Here is a 20,210-nt window from a genome sequence, read left to right as displayed (position 1 = left end):
GGTGTTCCACACCCTGGGCAAGGATGCCAAGCGCCTTGGCATCGTTGACGAGCCACGCCTCTGTGATCTCGTTCTCAGGCTTGACGACTTGAATATGCGCAAGCAAGCCCTTCCTGGCTAGCGTCATGCGCATATTGTACTCCCAATGGAAGTAGTTCCCACTCCCGAGGAGGACTTCGGCACGCATGGTAGTCGTCATGGTCTTGAGCGTTCTTGCGTGGAGCGTTCCGTTTCTTGAGCGTTCTTGTGTGGGGCGTTCCGTTTTTGGAGCGTTCCTTCGTGGAGCGTTCCGGTCGAGTTGAGGCTGCGGCTGTTAACCTGTTGTTGTTGTTAGCAGTAAATGCCGAAGTGAGTAGATTAAAGTCAATTAAATCTGTCCTCTAAACTTCTACTCTAGCATTGTCTTCCTTGTTGTCCTCTTGTCAAGCGCTCCTGGCCATCCACCAGATTAACCGGTTTGGGAACGGTCTATCCTGGAACGTTCCGCCCGTTAACTGAACCGTGCAGAGTCGGTGTGAATTAACCAAAATTAAAGGAGATCGTTTTATTTAAGCGAGATCTATAAAAAGAACAAATCAATGAAGCTAGATAAGCTTATAAATCGAGCTACGGCAGTTAAATTGTCCGCTCGGGATCGATCAACCACCAAATACACATCGATATTCTGTAAATCGACCTTTTTTACCGTTTTGAAATGATGATTCGATCACAGATCAAACAAATCAATGCCTCCCTCTTCCCATCTCGTTTTATGCGTGGTTTTATGCTCCGACCATGCTCGATCTAGGCTATAAAACGGATGGGCATTCCATCTGCAAAGCACAATATTTATTATTCCATACCGGAGCATTACTTTAATTCAGCATAAAAGTTTGTTTTTGATATAAACTAGGTAATGCCTATTCGTCATCTTCTAATTCAGGATAATAAGGCGATTGCTTTTTTAATTATACCAAATTAAATTGGGGTTCCTTGATGCAATATTAGCCACGTACGTACCATACTTCCGACTACCCCGTAAAAGTCGATGGCATCAAAGACATAAACAGGCACACAATACTGTTTGCCGTGGCCCTTGCTACATCGTCCGAGATGCGAGACACTTCATCTGCCATGGACAGCAACTGTTCGACCACTTGAATGGGATGTGGCGAAGACGAGCGTGTACAACTATTCATAGCTACAGAGCGCATGCGCGTCATAGGGATCCGGTCAGGCAGACTGCGAAGTGGCAAACGCAAACAATGATCATAGCAATACTGTAGTCAGGATAAAATGTGCAATACGCTGATGTATATGCACTTGGAGGCATTTTGCGCTAGCGCTCTTTCCTCACCGGAAGCATTTGCGGATGGATGCTGGAGGCTACGTTTTTGTCCACATGCTTGGTCCTCGACTGGTATCCAACATTTTTGCCAGTGCTATCGCACTTTGGTTGTCCTCGTAGATGTCTGTGTCGTCGGTCCGTTCTGCACCTAAATCCTTAAGCAAAAGTCGCATCGACAAGACTTCCTTCACGCACTCGCTTAGTGCCATGTGTTCGGTCTCTGTCGAGTTCAATTCCACTTCCTTTTGTGTGTCGAACGCCAAATGAATCGCGAAACAGAATACGCCGCACTTGACAAGCTTAGCGCGGATCGAGTTCAGGTAAGCCACTGACGCGTACGTCTTTTCGTTGCCAATGCGGTATCGCGGTGAGTACACCTTGGTCACAAGTCGAGCGTTGTGACGAATGATCTTGCCCTTCTCGTCTCGTTTCAGCGCGAATACCCAGCGGCACCCGATAGATCGCTGATGTCATCTTCGATACCAACTTTCAAATCTTGTTTACGATGAGCGACTCGAGCTCACGGGTAATTGCTTTCTTCCACGCATCTTGATCCTCACCAGTAATATCTTCTTAGAACGTCCTTGGAACCTCTTCAGTGCTGCCATCACTTGACCTCCTTCATTAATTATACGCTGACGATTTTCCGGCTTCATACGAGCTTGGACCACCTATCGACATTTGGTCCTTAATTTGGTAGGGTGCCCCAACTTGCTTTTTCTGTGCATCTGCGAATCCGGATTCATTCCCTCGAGAATGTGACGGGACCTCGACTGCGTAATCATATGGTGTGCTGATCCATACGGAACGACAGAATTTTAAATGACTTCGTCATGTTGAAACAGGATCATGTCGTCATTTTTATTAACTGTCGGACCAGGTTGAAACTCTTATCCGTCATCGCAAAGTGGTATTGAAGCGGTAATTTTATTTTTATCAGGATTGGTGGGCGTCACAGAACTGGTTGTCTCGGTGAACTTCACTGTGCGCACTATTTGCACCTTCTCGGTCGAAACGTTTAAAGCTTGACATCCTTTTACGCCATCCTTGTAGCCGATGAAATGACACTTAAATGCCTTTGTATGAAGTTTTCGTCGCTTTGCGTTGGGGATATGTGCGTAGCCAAGTGCACCTAACACGTTCACGTTCTTGAGTTGAGGACACAATTTCGAAGGGTGTCTTGTCCGTTACCGAATTGGGACTCCGATTGATAATCCCCGCCACCATATTGACTGCTTCAGTCACCCACTTCTTCTCAATACTTGCACAGTAGAGCATGCAGCAAGCCATCTATACCAAGCTTTTGTTTATAAGCTCTGTCAGACCTTTCTGCTGAGGCGTATTAGGCACCGTCTTTTCATGCGTGATGTAATTGCGTTTGAGGAAGGCCTTGTGCTGTTGACCCGTGTATTTGCCGCCAGTGTCCGAACGCAGACGCTTAAATTACCTTGCCTTTTGCGTTTTCTATTGATGTCTTGAAGATTTTGAACTTCGACACCACATCCCATTTGACCCTCAAAAACATAGACCGTCACGTCTCGTGAAGAGTCCTATAAAATATGACGCCTTAGCTACATCGACCAGGTGTCTTAAGCTTGCATCGGACCATAGCGTCCGAGTGCACTAGGACAAGTACACCTGCACTCTTGACAATCTTCTCTAGGTGTTGCAGGAACACTTTCCTCGACTTGAAGATGTTTCCACAGCGCTTTGCCTCCATCGCCGTAGTGAAAGACACATTTGGCTTTGCTGAGTTGTGCAACGACGTTTTTCTCGGCCAGCTTGGACACCGACATGTAAGGCTTCCTTCATTGATTGGTATATATATCACATCCGACAATGTGGCGGACGCCCCGTCCATCAACTTCAATCCGACGGTGCCTTTTGCAACTGCGTCGAGTTTTGTTCCATTCGAGATCGTTATGCGGACCGCTCCTTTATGGACACGAACACGTCCTGGTCGCTTGTTATGTGCGCGTTTGCACCTGAGGTGGCGATCCTTCGGAGTTGCCCATTGCGCTCGCGCGAAGTCATAGGTTCCTGTGCGACTTGACCGCGACCTTCATCTGCCTTCTTCTTGTGGCACTCCGATTCCTTGTGCATCAGCGTCTTGTAGAAGAAACACTTGCTGTTGAATCAACGCTTGATGAAGTGTTTTAGCTTCGTATCCAATGCACTCTCGTGAGCCGATGACGATTCAACCAAGGCCCTAACGCCGGATAGGGCTTGGATCGCATACGCGAGCGTGATGTTTGGGGTGTTCTCAAGCACAGTGCTGATCATCTTGTATTCATCGGTGAGACTGCCGAGGTGAAGCCCGTACTGGCGCGTTTCGTCTAGCGGTTTACCAATCGTCTCTACATGCCGAACGATCTCATTGAATTTGTCCCCACCGGCTGTGAAATTCGATCCGGGCTTCCTTTTGAAGTTGTGCTCCTCCGTTCTTAGCGGTGTTCCCTCTTCGAGTATGCCCCAGACGTCAGTCGCTGTCGTCGCGCCACGATTGTAGACTGGGTATGTGAACCTCACGTCTCCAGCAAGCACACCAATGGTGTTCAGACCATCTGTATTCCACTGCATAGTGGGGCGGTCACTCAGCTGGTCGCTGGCTTGACGATATGGACCAGTATTCCCTTGCACATCAGCTTCATCCGCATGTTGAATTACCAGCACAAGTACTTGTCTTTCATGAACTTAATGGGCTCCGCGTAGCTTGAGCTCATAACAAATTAAGGGTATCGGGAGTCAATACGAACGAGGCTTGGTAGGTGATGTGAGTAATAGAAGTAAACTCCATAATTGATTAAGATTAAATTGATTAAAAGCACTCTTGCAAACATGTCGGTAGGCGGCTGACGATGACCAACACCGAAACGTAGTTTAAAACTCCTTTATTCAAAGCTAGGGCTGCTCGGGGAATATGCAAATCGGTTGCAGATCGTATGCACAACGGCAACTTCAACTTACCCTTGTATTGGCCAATCCGCATCGTCGAATCTTAGGGTTCGACCAATCACATCACAGGATCACCGGTAGGTTTGCCTTAGACCCGCATCAGTGAATACTTGCAGCAACAACATATTCGATATCACTTCATTCGCGCGAAGGTAGCGAGTGGTGTCGTAAAGCTCAAGTCCGCTGATTCCAAGAACCAGCCCGACTATCTGACCATGGGCTGTCAACTGGACGCTTCGCTACCAACACGAACGCAGCAATATCACCGGAATGCTCAGCTAGACTTCGCATTGAATGGGGGGAGGGCTGCGATTGACACTTCGCAGTATGCCTGACCGGATCCCTATGGCGCAGGTGCACTCTGTAGTGATGTTGCTGCAAGCATACACATGTGCGAACCTAAGGCAAACCTACTGGTGATACTGTGACGTGATTGGTCGATCTACAAGATTCAAAAATGCTGATGGCTGATACAAGGGTAAATTAAAGATTACCGTTGCGCATACGATGTAACCAATTTGCATATAACCCGAGCTGCCATCATCTTTGAATAAAGGCGTTTAGCATATCACGGATAGTTAGAGCTCCAAGCAGAATAAAATTATTTCCACATGTGCGTACATCTTCCAATCCCTTTTTTGGCTTCAGGACTTGGCTCATAGTTATCAACGGCAGCAAACTTTGTTCGAGATAATGTTAAGTATATACTTATTTTGCTTCGGCACCGTGTTCAGTGACTGACAGAGCTGTAAACCGTTTGTGAACACGATCAACAAAATACGCATTGCTGCTGATGTTTGCAATTTCATGGTAGGATTATTCACGCTTGCTTTAGCCACTCTTAAATTACTTAAGCTGCTATCAATATAAAAGGACAAATGCTTGAGCGTAAATCGGCTTGCTTATATCAGTGGAAATGGGTCGATTGTATAGCTGAATACCACCCGTAATGTGGTTTTCAGAGAAAAGGTCGAAGTTATCGGCCGTTGCCATATATACATTGAAAACGGCGACTGGAATCGCGTTCTTATTGGCATTGCTTCCCAGCAGCGTTATAGGTACTTCATTTTAGCCCAATTTTTATGTGTGTCGCGTCACATTTTACACAGGCAAGAACGTTTTGTTTTACTACTGTGCTAATCGATCCGATAGAAAGAAAAGGACGATAAATATGCCGGTGGGATTGGTTGGCAAAAAAAAGCTGGACCCTTCAATTCGCGACGCAAAAAGATTCAGGAAGGCTAGTAGCGCGGGAAATTTGTTGCAGTGTTATTCGCAAGCTTTAATGGTAGTACAAAAAGATTGATTCATCACACCATATTCGTTGGATATCTACCTCTATTACTATCCGAACTTTAGAGGTAAAGGGGTCATCAAATATTTGAATACAAGCATACAAATATTTAAAAACGTGACCTTAAACAATACTCGATAATTCAAGGTTTACTGGAAAATATCACATCGATTTAAAAAAACAGCAGCTGGCAACGAGCTGTTGCTCCACTTGTTCAGCTATCTTTATTTTAAAAAAAGAAGCAATCGATGTAGCATTATATTTCAATGTGTTTTAAAAGCTTTGATGCACCAAAACAATAATGAGCAAAATAAGAGCATCCTATGCAGGGACGTGTCCAACGCTGTGCTGGTCAACCGCTGAAGTAGATGCACGCTTTGCAGCACTGCGTGCAGAACGCACATCGTTTGATCCCGCGCGGTTCGTGCCCTTAAAAAAACATTAACGAACTACGTCAGCGCCGTCGCTTGCACAGATCCAACCTGTAGCTAGTACGTTTTGCGTGTCGAAGATGGTCCTCTTTGCCGTCATATTTTTCACGCGCATAAGTTCCGAGGTTTAAGAGGAGCCTCGCTCCTACCATCCGATCCTAGCAAAGCAGGGTTCAGGATGTGTTGAGTGATCACACATCATCAATCTTCAGATGAGTAAGGCTCGCTGTAATTCCTGCGTACGTATGTACAAACAAGGTAGAGGGTAGATCGTACAGTATAAATAAGTAGAAAGATACGTGGGTAGCATCGCACAATCGCAAAACCTCACTCATCGCCGCGGAGGCGAAGTTTAAAGTCTGAAGTCGAAGCTTAACGCTCGAAGACAGGCAGCTGTCGCCGCCAGCAGGTGGGCTCACGATAACTTTGATGCGTGCGTGCCACGATAACTTTGATGCGTGCGTGCCCCTGGGCACATCAGCCGGAAGATCGCTGGATAGCCAGGAACGGAGCGCCGGTTTGCTGATAGACGCGTTAAGCAGTCTAAACCCTCAACAGGAGCGAAGAAAAGAAGGCCATCTCGCGTTTCCCACTCTCTTTGCGTGGACTAGTTTAGACCTTTGCTTGTAGCTCAGAAGGCATATTTCGTATAAGTAGTAAAAAACGTCTTTCAAAACCCGCTTGTTAGCAACGTCACTCTATCCAATACACAATAGAGCATTAGTATAGCACGTTGCATACATCATTAACAGCGATGTTTAATCTTGGTGACGTGGGCTGCAAAATTGCTTGAGCACATTGTTTGTTTTCTTTGTTCCTGCAGGTTCGGCGGACTCGGCGGCTTCTGTTTTGGTAAGTACTGCCAACAAACCGTTGACATGAGTGCTGGGTGCGACAGCTTTATGTAGAATCCATAACATGCGACACACATTTTAAGCCTAAGCTTCCTCAACATAAAAAACAGTCGTTGTATGAAATGTCAAACATCCATGCACAAAAGTCAGTTTTCTTCTGAAAAATACTATAACAGTCTACACCCTTATCAATACTACCAGTAAAGTGAAAAAAGTCTTTGATCCAGGCTGGGCTGCCCCGATCCGGCATAGTGTATACACATTTACTCCTGGGGTGGAATATTGGAGCTATTCCGTGGCAAACAAACTGTAGCGTACGCATACCATTCGCCCCAAAGTGTACACTACTATAACAGGTGGAATATAGTTGGCTGGAATGACGCCCTCCCGCGAAAGCTTGGGCCAGCATGATGCTAGCTCAGCGCTTCTGACAGATCTTAACCGCGTACGTAAGTCTTTGTCAGGTCTCTCTATCTACACACCTCTCTCTAACCAATTTTCTTAGCATCATCTCCCTGCTGAGCAGCCACGACGCACGCTGTCACGCCCGAAGAAGTCCACGCTATATCTTCTGTTAGGTACGTTTAATGTCCAATCGATTGGCTCCCAGCCCTAGCAGCATGATACGCTTCCTAGAGACCTCGCGACCTACAAGCACAATAACCTGGGTCTCCATGAAACTCGTGGCACCTACCCGAGCGAGCACAAGGCCGGTACGTACCATCTTCTTACGCCCCCCCCCTCTTCCTGCCGCTGACACGGCATTGCTTTTGCCATTACACCTCATCTTCGCCGGTTTCTTCACCATGTATTGGGCCCAGTCAGGTCGCGCGGTAGTGCTCGAACTTCGCTTTGCCAAAATCCAGCGAGTCAATGGCACTAAAACGTATTTACCCACGCCTCCACAAGCAGCCCTTGCTTCCACAAAGACGTAAGTTGAGCGCTGGCAAAGCTGCCCAAACGTGACACCACGTTCATATTTGGAGATTTCAACGCTAAGATCGGTTACCGTCAAGAACACGAGCCATTCTCAGGAACTGGGGGTGAGGTCGTCGAAAGCGAATCGTTCAAGTCCTCGCCTCGTTTTGAGATGCTAACGACCTGTTTCTTACGAACACAGCCTTTAGAAAGAGCGCCACAACATCACGACTTGGCCTCCTTGACTCTCGAATCACTGCATTTCGAACAAGATTGAATATGTTGCCTGCAGCCGCCAGACCAAAGAACTCTGTGTAAATGCATAATCGTTGGGAGGGGCCCTTACGCCATACGACCACAAGAACGTCGTACACGACTTCAACCTTCGTGCAACGAGTCATCTACGAAGAGCTTGACATCCAGCCTTCTCGACGAAATAAAAAACGCGAATCGCTACATATCGCCTAGTTTATGAGAGTAAGTACCGAAACATCTACCGGTGACAGCTGCAAACGAAACGCGTGGACGAGTTCTGCCGCGGTGATTGGGTTGGTCATTGGGATTTAATGCTCGTCGGCGGTGACTGGCGTTCTGGTGGGCTTGGCGAATTGGCTCTGAAGGTGCTGTTTAATGTTTGGTTCCTGTTGAATATGTACTTACCATCTAAATCCCATAACGGGGTTAGCTATGAGCGACGTTAGAACCGGCTCGGGAGTCTCGAACATTTGAGCCGAGTGGCTGGACGGTTCGATGACTTGGAGCTTTTTTAGTCAGCGACTGCTTAAGAAATTGTTTGCCTGCACCTGCGAATCTGGTGTAGTAGGCTGTTGCGTTTTGTTTTGAGTGGATGGATGCCTTCGCGTGGTGGGCATTGATAAGATGTCGTAGATGCTGTTGTTCGTTGTTCGTTGAATCGACCGCTTTGACGTGGGAGACGACTGGGTTGGCTGCCGCCTCCAAAGTTATGCTTGACGTTGCGGTCCAGCGTTGGCTCGGAGTGAGATGGATCCTTGGTATGTCTTTGAGCTCGTCTTTGCAACGAACGCGCCTTGGGTCCCGATACAATTCCAACCGTGCTACCCAATACGGATCAGCTCATTTAGCCCAGTCTCGCGCTGATATCATCATCCACGGACTCGCCACAGGATACAACATCCACCCGGGTGAAAGAATAATTCTAGGTTTTGGCAAGCCAAACACACCAGCTGACCAATGCAGTAGCGTTCGTCCAGTCGTCTTACTGAAAAGAATTTGCAAAGCGACCTCGCATGAGGTGCTCAAACGCATCTCGTCCAAGGCTGAAAAATTTCTGTCGCCACACCAAAGTGGATTCAAGCCCTGGCCGTGTGGGTGCACGGGTGGATAGCAGTACGAGCCCAGAGATACAGTGAGCGTTTTTATAAACTTGACGTCGACCTTTTACGTAGTTTTGACACTATTTACCGTGACAAACTCCTCTTTGCTCTGATGACAATCATCGATAGCAACGAGCTTCCACTAATCCGATTACTGCCCCGACAAACGACGCTGTCATCCGCTACAGCAAACAACGGCTTACTCCCTTCGAGAACGACACATGTACGCTACACTCCTGGACACAATTATACGACCACCTCGTCGAATGCCCATCACTCAGTCAATTTTATGATTTGACGGTTTCTATATGAAATACAAATGTATCGGGATTCCACGCGGTCGCTTTGAGTAAGAATTGCTTCCTCGCTCCAATCTCCAATGGCTCGTCGTCACTTCCGTCTCCAAGATCCGGGGTCCCTTCCTCGTCTAGTGGGTACCCGAACGTGAATGGCGTAGTATCATGTAGATCATCAGAGAATTGTAATTCAGCAGCAATCTCATCCATGTCATCTACGCCGTAGGTGTTTATTGTTTTGCTTCATCTGCAGTTGTAGACAACATTTTGGATCTGCTTTAAAGCAGGCACTGCTCCAGTCGATAGCGTGAAGCTATCAACCAGCTCATTACGGATGCCAGCGGGCTTCGCGTTCTTTGCCACTAGCTCACGGATAGCTGCCTTCATATTAATAGCGAATTGCGGACGCAGGTCAGGAGCGCTGACGGCAAAGTGGTCATCGTGCTGATAAAGGTGGCTCTGCTTCGTTTCTCTCGCAGGTCAAGGTCTTCAGCTTAAAATTGCACGAGATAAGTGCGCTCAAGCAGGGCTCGGACTTGCAGCAGTAGATACGGTACGCATATGATGCTGATCGAGGTTGCTACTACACACAGTACAGTGTTTGAGCTGACTAGCGATCACACCCATAGGCGGCAGGGCGTCCTGTTTTTGATTTGTGCGCAACTCGCCACGTAGACTGTCTGTAAAGCGCCAACTGTAGGGGGATAGCATGGTGATGATCCTGGCTTGGCTTTTAGTCCTGGGTTCTAAAACTGAGCTCGAGACGCTAAGCCTACTCGAGGCCTCAAACAGACCAGGGGAAACGGAAACGATTGGTCATTTTTTTCCTAGGGATGGGTTTACAATCAAAACCACAAGACGTTAGGAAAATCTCGTGCCGATTGGTCAAACGTTAGTTGGGCAGTGGATACATCAGCATCACGATACAGAATAAAGTCTTTTTGGGTTAAAAATAAAGCTCTCTCTATTTTTTTTTAGAAAGACTCGGCTTTCGCAAAGGTCATATTTGGTTCAGTTGGAAAGCGCTCTCTGTGCATTTCAAAATTTAGAACTGATTATACATAAAGGTGCTTTGCTAAAACAAAAGAAAAGCCTTTCATAATCTGGGGTAAAATTACGCCATATGCAGAGCTACACTATCGCACATAAGAAGAAGATTGCATGCGAGGCTATCAGCGCTACATCTCGTGCTCGAAGAATGCCAGTAGATGAAAATTTTGAGATAGGCTTTAATTAAGCAGTACTTACAGTGTACGGTGCTTGTAGTGCACTGAAGCATAACTTGAATTATCTTGTCATTAAGGCCGTGTTCGGTTTGCAGGAGCTTGTTCGAAAATAAGCTAGAGCTGTAGAGCAGTCGTTTTGTTAAGTAAAATAAAGATAAAATAAGTGATCGTGTTCCATCAGAAAAAGACTGGATTTGAAGGCGCAAAGCAGGACGATTCAAAATTCAACCCAGAGCTAAATTTTGAAATTAGTCGTTTGGAGCTATCCTGCTGGATGTCATTTTTTGTGTTTCTTAGCGGAATAAAGCTGGTTGAGACATTCCAGCTCTTTAATACCAATTACAGCTGGTTTTAGCTTAAATCGAACACGGCCTAAGGGTCGGTATTAGCGAAAACTTGCTAGTGGACGAGCTCTTTGGTGGATCGCACTTTTTCTGCGTGTCCACACACATGCCACTCGCTAAGATCGGAGCTAAAACTTAGTGGATGGCCCAGGTGGATCAGTTGAGGGCGGGATGGTTTACATCTAATTTGAAGGCGTCTATTTAGATCGAAAAGCGCGCTAGAGCAAGGCCCTTTTCTCTTCGACACATTTAACAACAGAAATCGAAACCTCGTCCAGCGCAGACATGATCGCGCAAGACGTCATCTCCGTCGCTCGACGCCTTCGACGGCAAAAGAACACTCACCTCGTACTACTTCTCTTTGTACTGACGTGGCGACGACCAAGGAAGCCGAGAGTGTCGCGGCAGCGGGTCGATGTGGACTGTGAAATCGAGATGTTACTAAATGAAAACATGTTTGAACGAACCTTTCGCATGTCTGCAGAAAGTTTTAGTCATTTACTGTGGAAAGTTACACCAGCCCTCACTGTATCCGAGCAGCAATCAACTAATTCGAGTGGCGAAGCACCCATATCGCCTTCGATAATGCTGATGACGACGTTGCGATACCTGGCGGGGGGATCATACCTTGATATACGTCGTACTGTTGGCATCAGTTCGCCCTCGTATTATCGTGTGATCGATCTGACAATGAGTGCGATTCTTGCTCTTGAGGAGCTTCAGATAACTTTCCCCAATTCGGACTCAGAGAAAGAGGTGGTGATGGAGGCGTTTAAGAACATAAGCAGCGGTGGTGTAATGAGTGGTTGCATTGGCTGTGTAGATGGTTGGCTTTGTCGTATAAAGACACCAACCCTTGCTGATGCTGGCGAAGTCGGTGTTGGTCGCTACTATAGTGGTCATTACGCTTGCCCTGGCATTAACGTACAAGCCGTTTGTGCTGCTCACTGTCGGTTTATTGCAATCGATGCTAGTTTTCCGGGTAGCACCAATGATGCCCGTGCATTTCATGACACTGGCGTCTCCAGGGCACTGGATATGCTTCCTACTGGGATGTACATCATTGGAGACAATGCTTACTCTGTAGGTGAGCATTTACTCACGCCGTTTTCTCGCAACCAGATAATGGATGAATATCATGACTCGTTCAACTTTCACGCTAGTCAATTGAGAATTCGGATCGAGATGGCATTCGGACTTTTAACGACGAAGTGGAGAGTTTTCAGGATGCCAATAGAGCGTAACCTAGGCAACGCCACGAATACCATTTACACCGCTATGGTGCTCCACAACTACGTTATCAACAAGCGCATGGCCACCGACAATGACTATTGTATTTTTGACGAGACTATTCGACCGCTTCGGGTACCAAGCCGAACTCGAAAGTTCAATGATGTTTCCAATCTGGTGGGTTACATGTCGAGCGATCTTCGACTCGAAGAAGGACGCAGCAGTATGAGAGACTTCATTGTCGAAACACTTCGAGCGAACCAATCCACTAGACCCCAGTATAATAAACGCCGCAACGCTGTGTAGTTCGTTTACATACAGAAATTCTCCATCGTTTTAGAACATTCTTTACCGAACAACTTGAATGTAATATCCGATATTGTGCTTGCACGACGGCTGTCTCGCCCAGCACCATAGACGTACCAGATTTCGTGGCCACTTGTCCCTCTTCCAGTGTAGGTATCTCATTCACATCACGCTCATTCGTAGAATCCAACATGACTCCCGCCTCGTGTTTTCACCTCCTTTCAATGCGTCTCTGTGGGTTCTACTGGCCCAACTTCCGTTTATACAAGTCGGGAGTGTACGAGTCGACGGAGTGTCGATCTGTTTAGAACGATGTCAACCACGAGGTGTTGGTAGTGGGCTACGGCGTGGAAGACTGGAAGATCCACTGGATCGTCATGAGCAGTTGAGGTTACAAGGACGACTTCTACTGGATCGATTAATCGTTTAACAGCTCCTTCATTTTTTTTCGAGCGTACGTCTACTCTGACTGGTCTTTTAACAACGCTCTTTTCTTAGCTCGAACATGTGCAATATCATCGTTGACATCTTGAAGATCATCTTTAGTGTAGCTGCCGTCAGGTGCGTTCATAATCCTCTCTCGTAATGACAGCAGAGAGCTCAACGTGGAGACAAGCTGAGTAAAGCGGCAGTCTATCTCCAATGCCTCAGCAGACTTGTTGCTACTCCGGATTGTCTCTATAATTTCTGACACCACATCATCTTTGCTAGGGCTGGACCTGGATCGGGTGCACTTCCTCTTAGACTCTCTTGAACTCTCGCTTTCGCTGTCACTGCTTGTATCCATTTTTTGCAACCGGGCGCGTTTAGGAAGCTTGCCTTCTACAGTCTCCAATACTCCGGGCTTGATGCTTAGCCACTCGTGCATGTACAGAACGTCGATCTTCCCGGAACAAAAAGAGAAAAAGTCGTTGTCGTGTGTACCTGACACGCGGGAGTTAGCTAGAGCAATATTGTATCGACTACTGACGTCCTTCCACATATCGCGAAGTTTTGCTGCGTCATGAGGTACAATGAAGGCTGGGTTACATTTGGCAAACATGGCGAGCGTCGAGTTGAGTTTGCCGAATTCAGCTCGATCGCTAAGATAGGCGTCATTAAAGGCCGTCCAAAATGAGGATCTGGCATGCGTTTGGTTAGAATCCAGCTCTGCCCGCGTTGGTTTGCCGTCAATTTCATGCACTCGGCCCGCAAAAGTCTCAGAAAACATGACATTGAGAAGGCGAATCATGCAGTGGCGTGTACGTCGTTTGATTTTAGCGGCACCTAATGTTTTGGACGGTCCGTCCTCAACTCCAAGTCTCTGCATTTCAGCGAATGCACGTTTTTGCTGTACGAGTAGCGCCACATACCCAACCTTGTGGTCGTTGCAGTCAGCACCTTTCTTAACAATGCGAAGCTGCCGCAAGTAACACTCAGTCCGCAACTGCTTTGCTCCAAACGTCGTCAATTTAGCTTCAGCGTCCTCCGGAGTAACAGTTGAGTCAAAGAGGATATCGGCGATGCTGGGCATGGCCTGTTGGGTTGCAGCGCTGGATGACATATTGGACAGTGTACACCGAAGATCTGAGGCGGTTGTGGTCTTGAGTAGAAAAGATGGAGTGAACACGACAGTGTCGTGCAAAGATAATATGCTATCCCGTTGCTACCTCTACCTCTGACGTGGTGCACTCCAGCGTGGTGAGTATTCCCTCCATCCACCCTCCGTCCACGGCCACCACCACTAATTTTCGACGGTGGACGTGGATCTGATTCCGTTTTGGTGGCCCCATCCGGTGTCCACCAACATCTGCATCCCTGGGATTCTATTGGGCCACTAGAGCCAAATCCACCATTTTTCGCTGGCTAATACCGGGCCTAAGTGCTTTCACTTTATTGGAGCCTATCCTAGCAGCCAGGCTTTATAACTTTGTATGGGCTTTTGAGAGAGATTGTACAGTATTACGTGTAAGATTGGTGGTGACTATAATACTAGCGTGGCAACGAGTACAATCATGTTCGAAGACAACCATGACAGGTAGAGTGCTATTTTTTCGACTTGCTCACTAGATATGCGGATGCACTGACGTAGTCCCACCAAGCTCGCTGGTACCGGTCCGTGTACGCCGTTGAGTGCTTAAGCTGGAGCAAATTGTAGACATCACGTGTTGTTTTCCCCTCCTGAAACCACTTGATGAACTGAACGGCTTGCAAGTTAGACGCTAATTCCTTAGTATGTTTTACTTCCTTCGCGTCAAAAAGAAATTTTGCCACAGTATCGTCTCCATATTGCTTGATTAACGTCGTGATTAATGCCTCATCGGGTGCCTTCGTTTTCGAAATCTGTAGGTAATTGGCAAACGCCTTCAGATTGGGTTACTCAGTATTCCATCCAGTCCGTCGTCAAGCTTTAGCAGCTTAAAAACGTTGTCCGAGGATGTGGACACCTTCGCCAACTGCTGAAGCTGATCGTCGGCGAGCAAGAGCTCCGGTACAGCTTTTGTTGTCCACATATTGAACCCTCTTTCCTCCATGGCGTCCGTGTGGATTCGCAGCCCACGCTTTGTTGACAGGACAAAATCACCCATCTTGGAGTCTGCAGTCGCCACTTGAGCATTCAAACCGGCAAGGAAAATTGCGGTAACCAACAGCGTAACGTAGTGGCACAGCATCGCTCTCGACAGCTTTCGGGATAATTCGAAATGCATCAGTGGAGAAGACTATTCACTGAACACGAGCATGGGGCCAGTTTCTTGACGAACGGCTGTATTTGACAAACCCACTGCTTGTACCGAAGAGTGACACAAACTATGGGGCAACAAATCCTGGAATCGATCCCATGAAAAGCATTGTACAGTTTGCGGAGTACGAGAAGTGGAGTAGAATTTACTCCTGTAGATACAGTATACTATACTGTGGTCCTGTTTTTCAATACAATTTACTCCGCCCTCCAGGATGGTTGTTCCCGGAATAATATACCGGCCATATAATGGCCTTCGCTACAATGCCGCTGGACAACCTTAAAGAAAGTGAGTGTGTTCCACTACATAACTAATAAGATGCTCTATTTTGCAGTGATAGTTTACCAGTGGTACATACTTGATTTAATCCAGTACTGAACCCCATTTTCGTGCCCTTGAATCTTTGATAAGATTCCGGATGTGATGATTCTGAATCCAATCGAGCTTTATTATTATAGCTAAAATCTGATTGTTTTGCAAATCATATACATGTATGGTCCACCTGCTGCGAAATCGGGGTGCAGTACTGTACTACCACTGGTAGATTCGAAGTGCTATCATGTCTCAAATTCGATGCCTCGGGTCGTATCGTCGTCGAGAGGAGCTTGAGTACGGTAAACAGTATTTAGATACCGGTATGATAGGGGAAATTAACATATTTAATAGTATCCTGGCACTATTCAATTAGCACTCGCCAGATTATCGCCAGATCCTGGTACCCTGGCAAAGTTATTTTTCAGATCCTGATACTTTTTTAATTCTAAGCTTCGATAAGGCGTACACGGAGTGTGACGGCGGAGCGGCCTTCTGGTTCCTTCTCCTCGCAATGCGGGTTGCCACTCAGCAAAACAGGACGGAAGATTCGCGTTCGCACAATGCTGCTAAACCTAGCATCCGTGTACTTGTGCTCCTGCAAACCAAAGTGCTCATTTGAAAAGCACTTTGGCCAACGACTTCTTCGTCGGTCTTTTAGTGCAGAGCACAACGTACTGGTTTCACTAAAGCAGCGGCTATCGCTGCGCCGCAACACCGAGCAGTCCAGCAAGTACGAAGGCGCTCATCGAGCAAATTCAAGGCTGTGAGCAATTGGTATAGAATTGGGATCTACCTCCATATCGTTTTTACGCGGGTTGATACTCTCATGGCCCCCACGTGCGAAACACTTTTCATTCTTAGCGCTCGTCCTCGACCGGCAGCGTGCTACCTGAACATGTGTACTGTATTTGCACGGGAGAAGTACAGTCGTGCACCTCGTTTTCGGCCCCGGTATGGCTTAATAACCTGGACAATCTAATGATTGCGCCACATGCATTGCGCAAGTGAGTTGCTCATCTCCTTTGGACCAAATAACCTCAATGGTATTCCCCCTCCTTGAGGAGGGATGAAACGCCGCACTTCCACCACGATGTATCAGCTCAATCACTTCACCATACAACAGCACATTATAAATTTTGTCGCAAAACGCCATGGCACGTCGCCCATCCGCCTATTCTACGCTGAATCTCGCCAATAAGCAAACATTGTGCAGGAAGGCAGCCACAGAGCCATCATGGACGCTGTCTCAGATCACTCAGTGGGCCACACAAGAGTTTCAAGCCCACGTAAAGCACTCCACCCTCCAAGGCATTCTAAAGCGCAAGAGGGACTACGAAGACGTCCCGAGTGCTCACTCTTATGATTCATAAGTTATGAAAGGTACGATTACTGACACAATGGAAAAGGTAAGTGACCGAGTACTAAACCGCCATGTATTTTAACCTCTTCAACCCGATGCGCTGTATAAGATGTGCTAGCAAATCCTATGGAAAGGATAATCCTCCAATCTAAGTTGTATATATACAGCCCAGGAACCACGCTATACTTGATTTTTGTATACCGGACGATTTGTTCACGCCTGCCGCTGTTACAGGCCATACAAAGCCGAAGTCAATGAGTTGCGCAGTTTCTGTCTGTTATGCGAAAAAAAGGCGAGGGAAGAGAGTGCAGTCTCTGTCCAACTTTTCTGAAAATTAGTTGTTGTAGGTCTTACACACAAGCGCCACATTATCTAACATATATCGCAGGTTTTTTGAGTGGTGGCTGTCGAGCTTCCTTTATTTCAGAATTTGCAGATTTGGAGACTAATGTGTGCTGCGCGCGAAAAACGGTGGGCCGAGCGCATCGCTGACGGCGGTACGCCTACCTGGCGCGACATCTGGAGCCAGCTGAAGGCGAGCGGGTGGAAGCACAAGAAGCCCCCAGCAAGCTCGATCGAGACCCGATGGAAGTTTATTCCGCCTGGCGGAAAAGCAAACGGTATCGAAGGCAAGGACTACTTTTTGGGTGAAGATCGAGTGTGCGCTCATTATGCCTCCGGTACGTACACAACGCTGCCTTTACCTTGCTGATATTGCTGACAAGTGACTTTGTACTGGTCTATGTTAGTTCATTCAATGGCAGCAGCCGAAGCGCTGAGCTCGGCGTGCTCCGCAAAAGGTAGACGTATGCCACATGGCAATGCTGAATGATTTGGTTTGTCTAACGTGCCCGTTCCTCTTGCGTACGTTTAGCTCCTACGCCGTCGAGCACTGAGGTCGCTAATTCAACAGCTTCAATTGGTCCAAGCGTCGAGGAATTGCAGGCGACGTCGCAAGTTTTGACTGAATCGACCGCTGCCGGGCGTTGTGATTCCCCTCCGCGGTTGAGCGCCTCTTCGAGTCCTATGAATGGTATGTACTCTCAACGTGTCTACTTGGATTGCCTTACTTACTGGTGTATGGCTTGTGGTGCAGATGATAGAGGTGGCATTTTCAGTTCAGAAGACGAGGATGACGAATACGAGTTGGTTCCGCGGGACAGGGTGGTTCGCTCAAGTCCTATCGTCCATACTTCTATTGAGACGTCTCTTTTTGGCTCATCGGACGAAGATGACAGTGACGATGAAGTTGCCATCGACGAAGGCGAGGTTGTTATCGTCGACGACGATAACGGCGATTCCGACTACGAGGATGGTGCGTTTTTTTGTATCCTGTATATACAACTTACGCTTACCCTGTCTAACATGTGATATGCATTGTGTCGTATAGCCGATAGTCTCATGTGTAGCGACGTGGAAGACAATCTCAACAAAATGAAGGATGGAGAAGGCCCTAGCGACTTTGGTGACCTTGACTCTGGAGACGAGATTGATGAAGAAGCTATTATCGACGTAGATGATCTACAAGACGAGGGTTACGAAGTCGGTGTCGAGCACGGAGAAGGTGACGATGACGAATCCGGTGGTGATGATATCAACTCAGTTGAATCTGTCGCAGAGCGACACTTTACCGAGACGTTTCTCGCGTCACTGGGAGGGCCAGACAAGGTGCTTGCTGGGAATGTCGTCGGCGACGACATGATTAATTAGCGGGAGCACAGCGCAACTGGATGGTCGGAATTCGAATCTCCTGATGTGTACGAGTACTTGCAACGCCCATACGAAGCCGTCGGAGAAGAAAACAGCTACCCGGACTTGAGGAAGGAGCCTTTCGGACCTACGCCAGATGCAATGAAGTGTGGTGATTCACCACTAGCGCTGTGCTTCTACTTCATGCTAGTAGCACTTTGGCAACATGTCGCTGTGTGCAGCAACAACTACAAACATGAGCAGACAGAGGCGCGTGTTGAAGCATACTTAGAACGTCGAAAAAACATGCAGCGTCGCCGGCCGGATGACAAGACTCCGCTACGCTCGCGAGGAGATGTACGCATGTCACTCATGGCAGTCAAGCCTGTGTTTCCCCATGAACTCTGTGTGTTCATGGAGCTACTTCTCGCTCGGACCGTGCAGCCAAACCGAGAAAAGATTTTCTAACCACTGGAAAAGAGACGATGAAGGCGCTATCGGACGTGGCAAGTTCTCTAACTATATGACGAGAGACCGCTTCATGGAGATTTCCCGAAACCTGCACTTCTCAAGCAACCTTGATCCACGCGCCAAGACTGATAGAGCCTGGAAGATTCGGAAGATAGTTCATGTGCTGCAGCGCACATTTCGTCGTGGTTTTGTACCTCCTGCTGAGCTTGTGTTCGATGAAGGAATGCTACCGTCGCGGTTGTCGTTCAACAAGACTCGCGTGTACATGAAGGATAAAACCGTGTAAATGGGGCACAAATTTGTTTATGCTGTGCTGCGCGCGCTCCGCGTACTGCATCAGGTACTTGCCGCAATGTTTGGAAATGAAACGCTGTATAATATATCTGACATCTATGATATTCTGTATATATGTGCTGTATAATACAGGTTTGAGGTCTATGTAGGCAAGAAGCAACACATTGATGACACGACTTCGGTGGACAAAAAGTCGGGTCCTGCTGCGGTAGTTCGTAACCTGAAAGCAGTATTCCTGACGGACAAGACAAGGGCTTTCGGCTCGTGGTTACGGATCGCTTCTACACCAGTGTGGTGCTAGCTGTCCAGTTACTATTGATGGGGTTCTATATCGTTGGCACGATCGTGACAAACCGAATTGGATTCGCTGCAAGTATCAGACACAAGAAGAAGGACCCGACGAAACGACCCAAGCATATCATGCGGGGAACTTTCACTACCGTTCGATCCAAACAAGTGAAGCAAATGGCTGCTATCAAGTGGTGGGACAGCAAACCAGTTTTTTTCTTGTGTATCGGGAGTGATCTTGCGCTTGAGAGGGTTGCGAGGAGGGAGAAGACTGGAGAGCAACATGAAGTGGCTTGTCCTAAAGCAGTGAAGGACTACCACAAGTTCATGGGCGGAGTTGATGTGCATGATCAACTCCGCCTACAACGGTATTCCTTGCAGCGTGCAGTTACTTTCCGTAAGTACTACAAGTCGCTGATTTTGGGACTCGTGGATCTAGCTATTGTCAATGGCTACATTGTACACCGGGCTTTTCACGCAGCAAACGGAGCACGTCCTTTAGCCCATGTCCAATATATCCGCAAGTTGCATCTAGGC

The 20,210-nt window shown here is 47.5% G+C and overlaps 1 protein-coding gene across 1 annotated transcript; it reads right to left on the bottom strand.

Annotated features, from left to right (window-relative positions):
• Positions 1-14,881: 14,881 nt before the first annotated feature.
• PITG_04050 (secreted RxLR effector peptide protein, putative) lies at positions 14,882-15,187 on the bottom strand (the record flags this gene model as incomplete). The annotated part of the gene is made up of 1 exon (XM_002905718.1): positions 14,882-15,187. One exon carries the CDS (start codon positions 15,185-15,187, stop codon positions 14,882-14,884), a length of 306 nt encoding a protein of 101 aa, XP_002905764.1.
• Positions 15,188-20,210: the final 5,023 nt, after the last annotated feature.

The sequence above is a fragment of the Phytophthora infestans genome, genomic scaffold, assembly GCF_000142945.1.
Source record: "Phytophthora infestans T30-4 supercont1.5 genomic scaffold, whole genome shotgun sequence".
NCBI lineage: Eukaryota > Oomycota > Peronosporomycetes > Peronosporales > Peronosporaceae > Phytophthora > Phytophthora infestans.
This window is presented reverse-complemented; position numbering and strand designations above follow the sequence as displayed.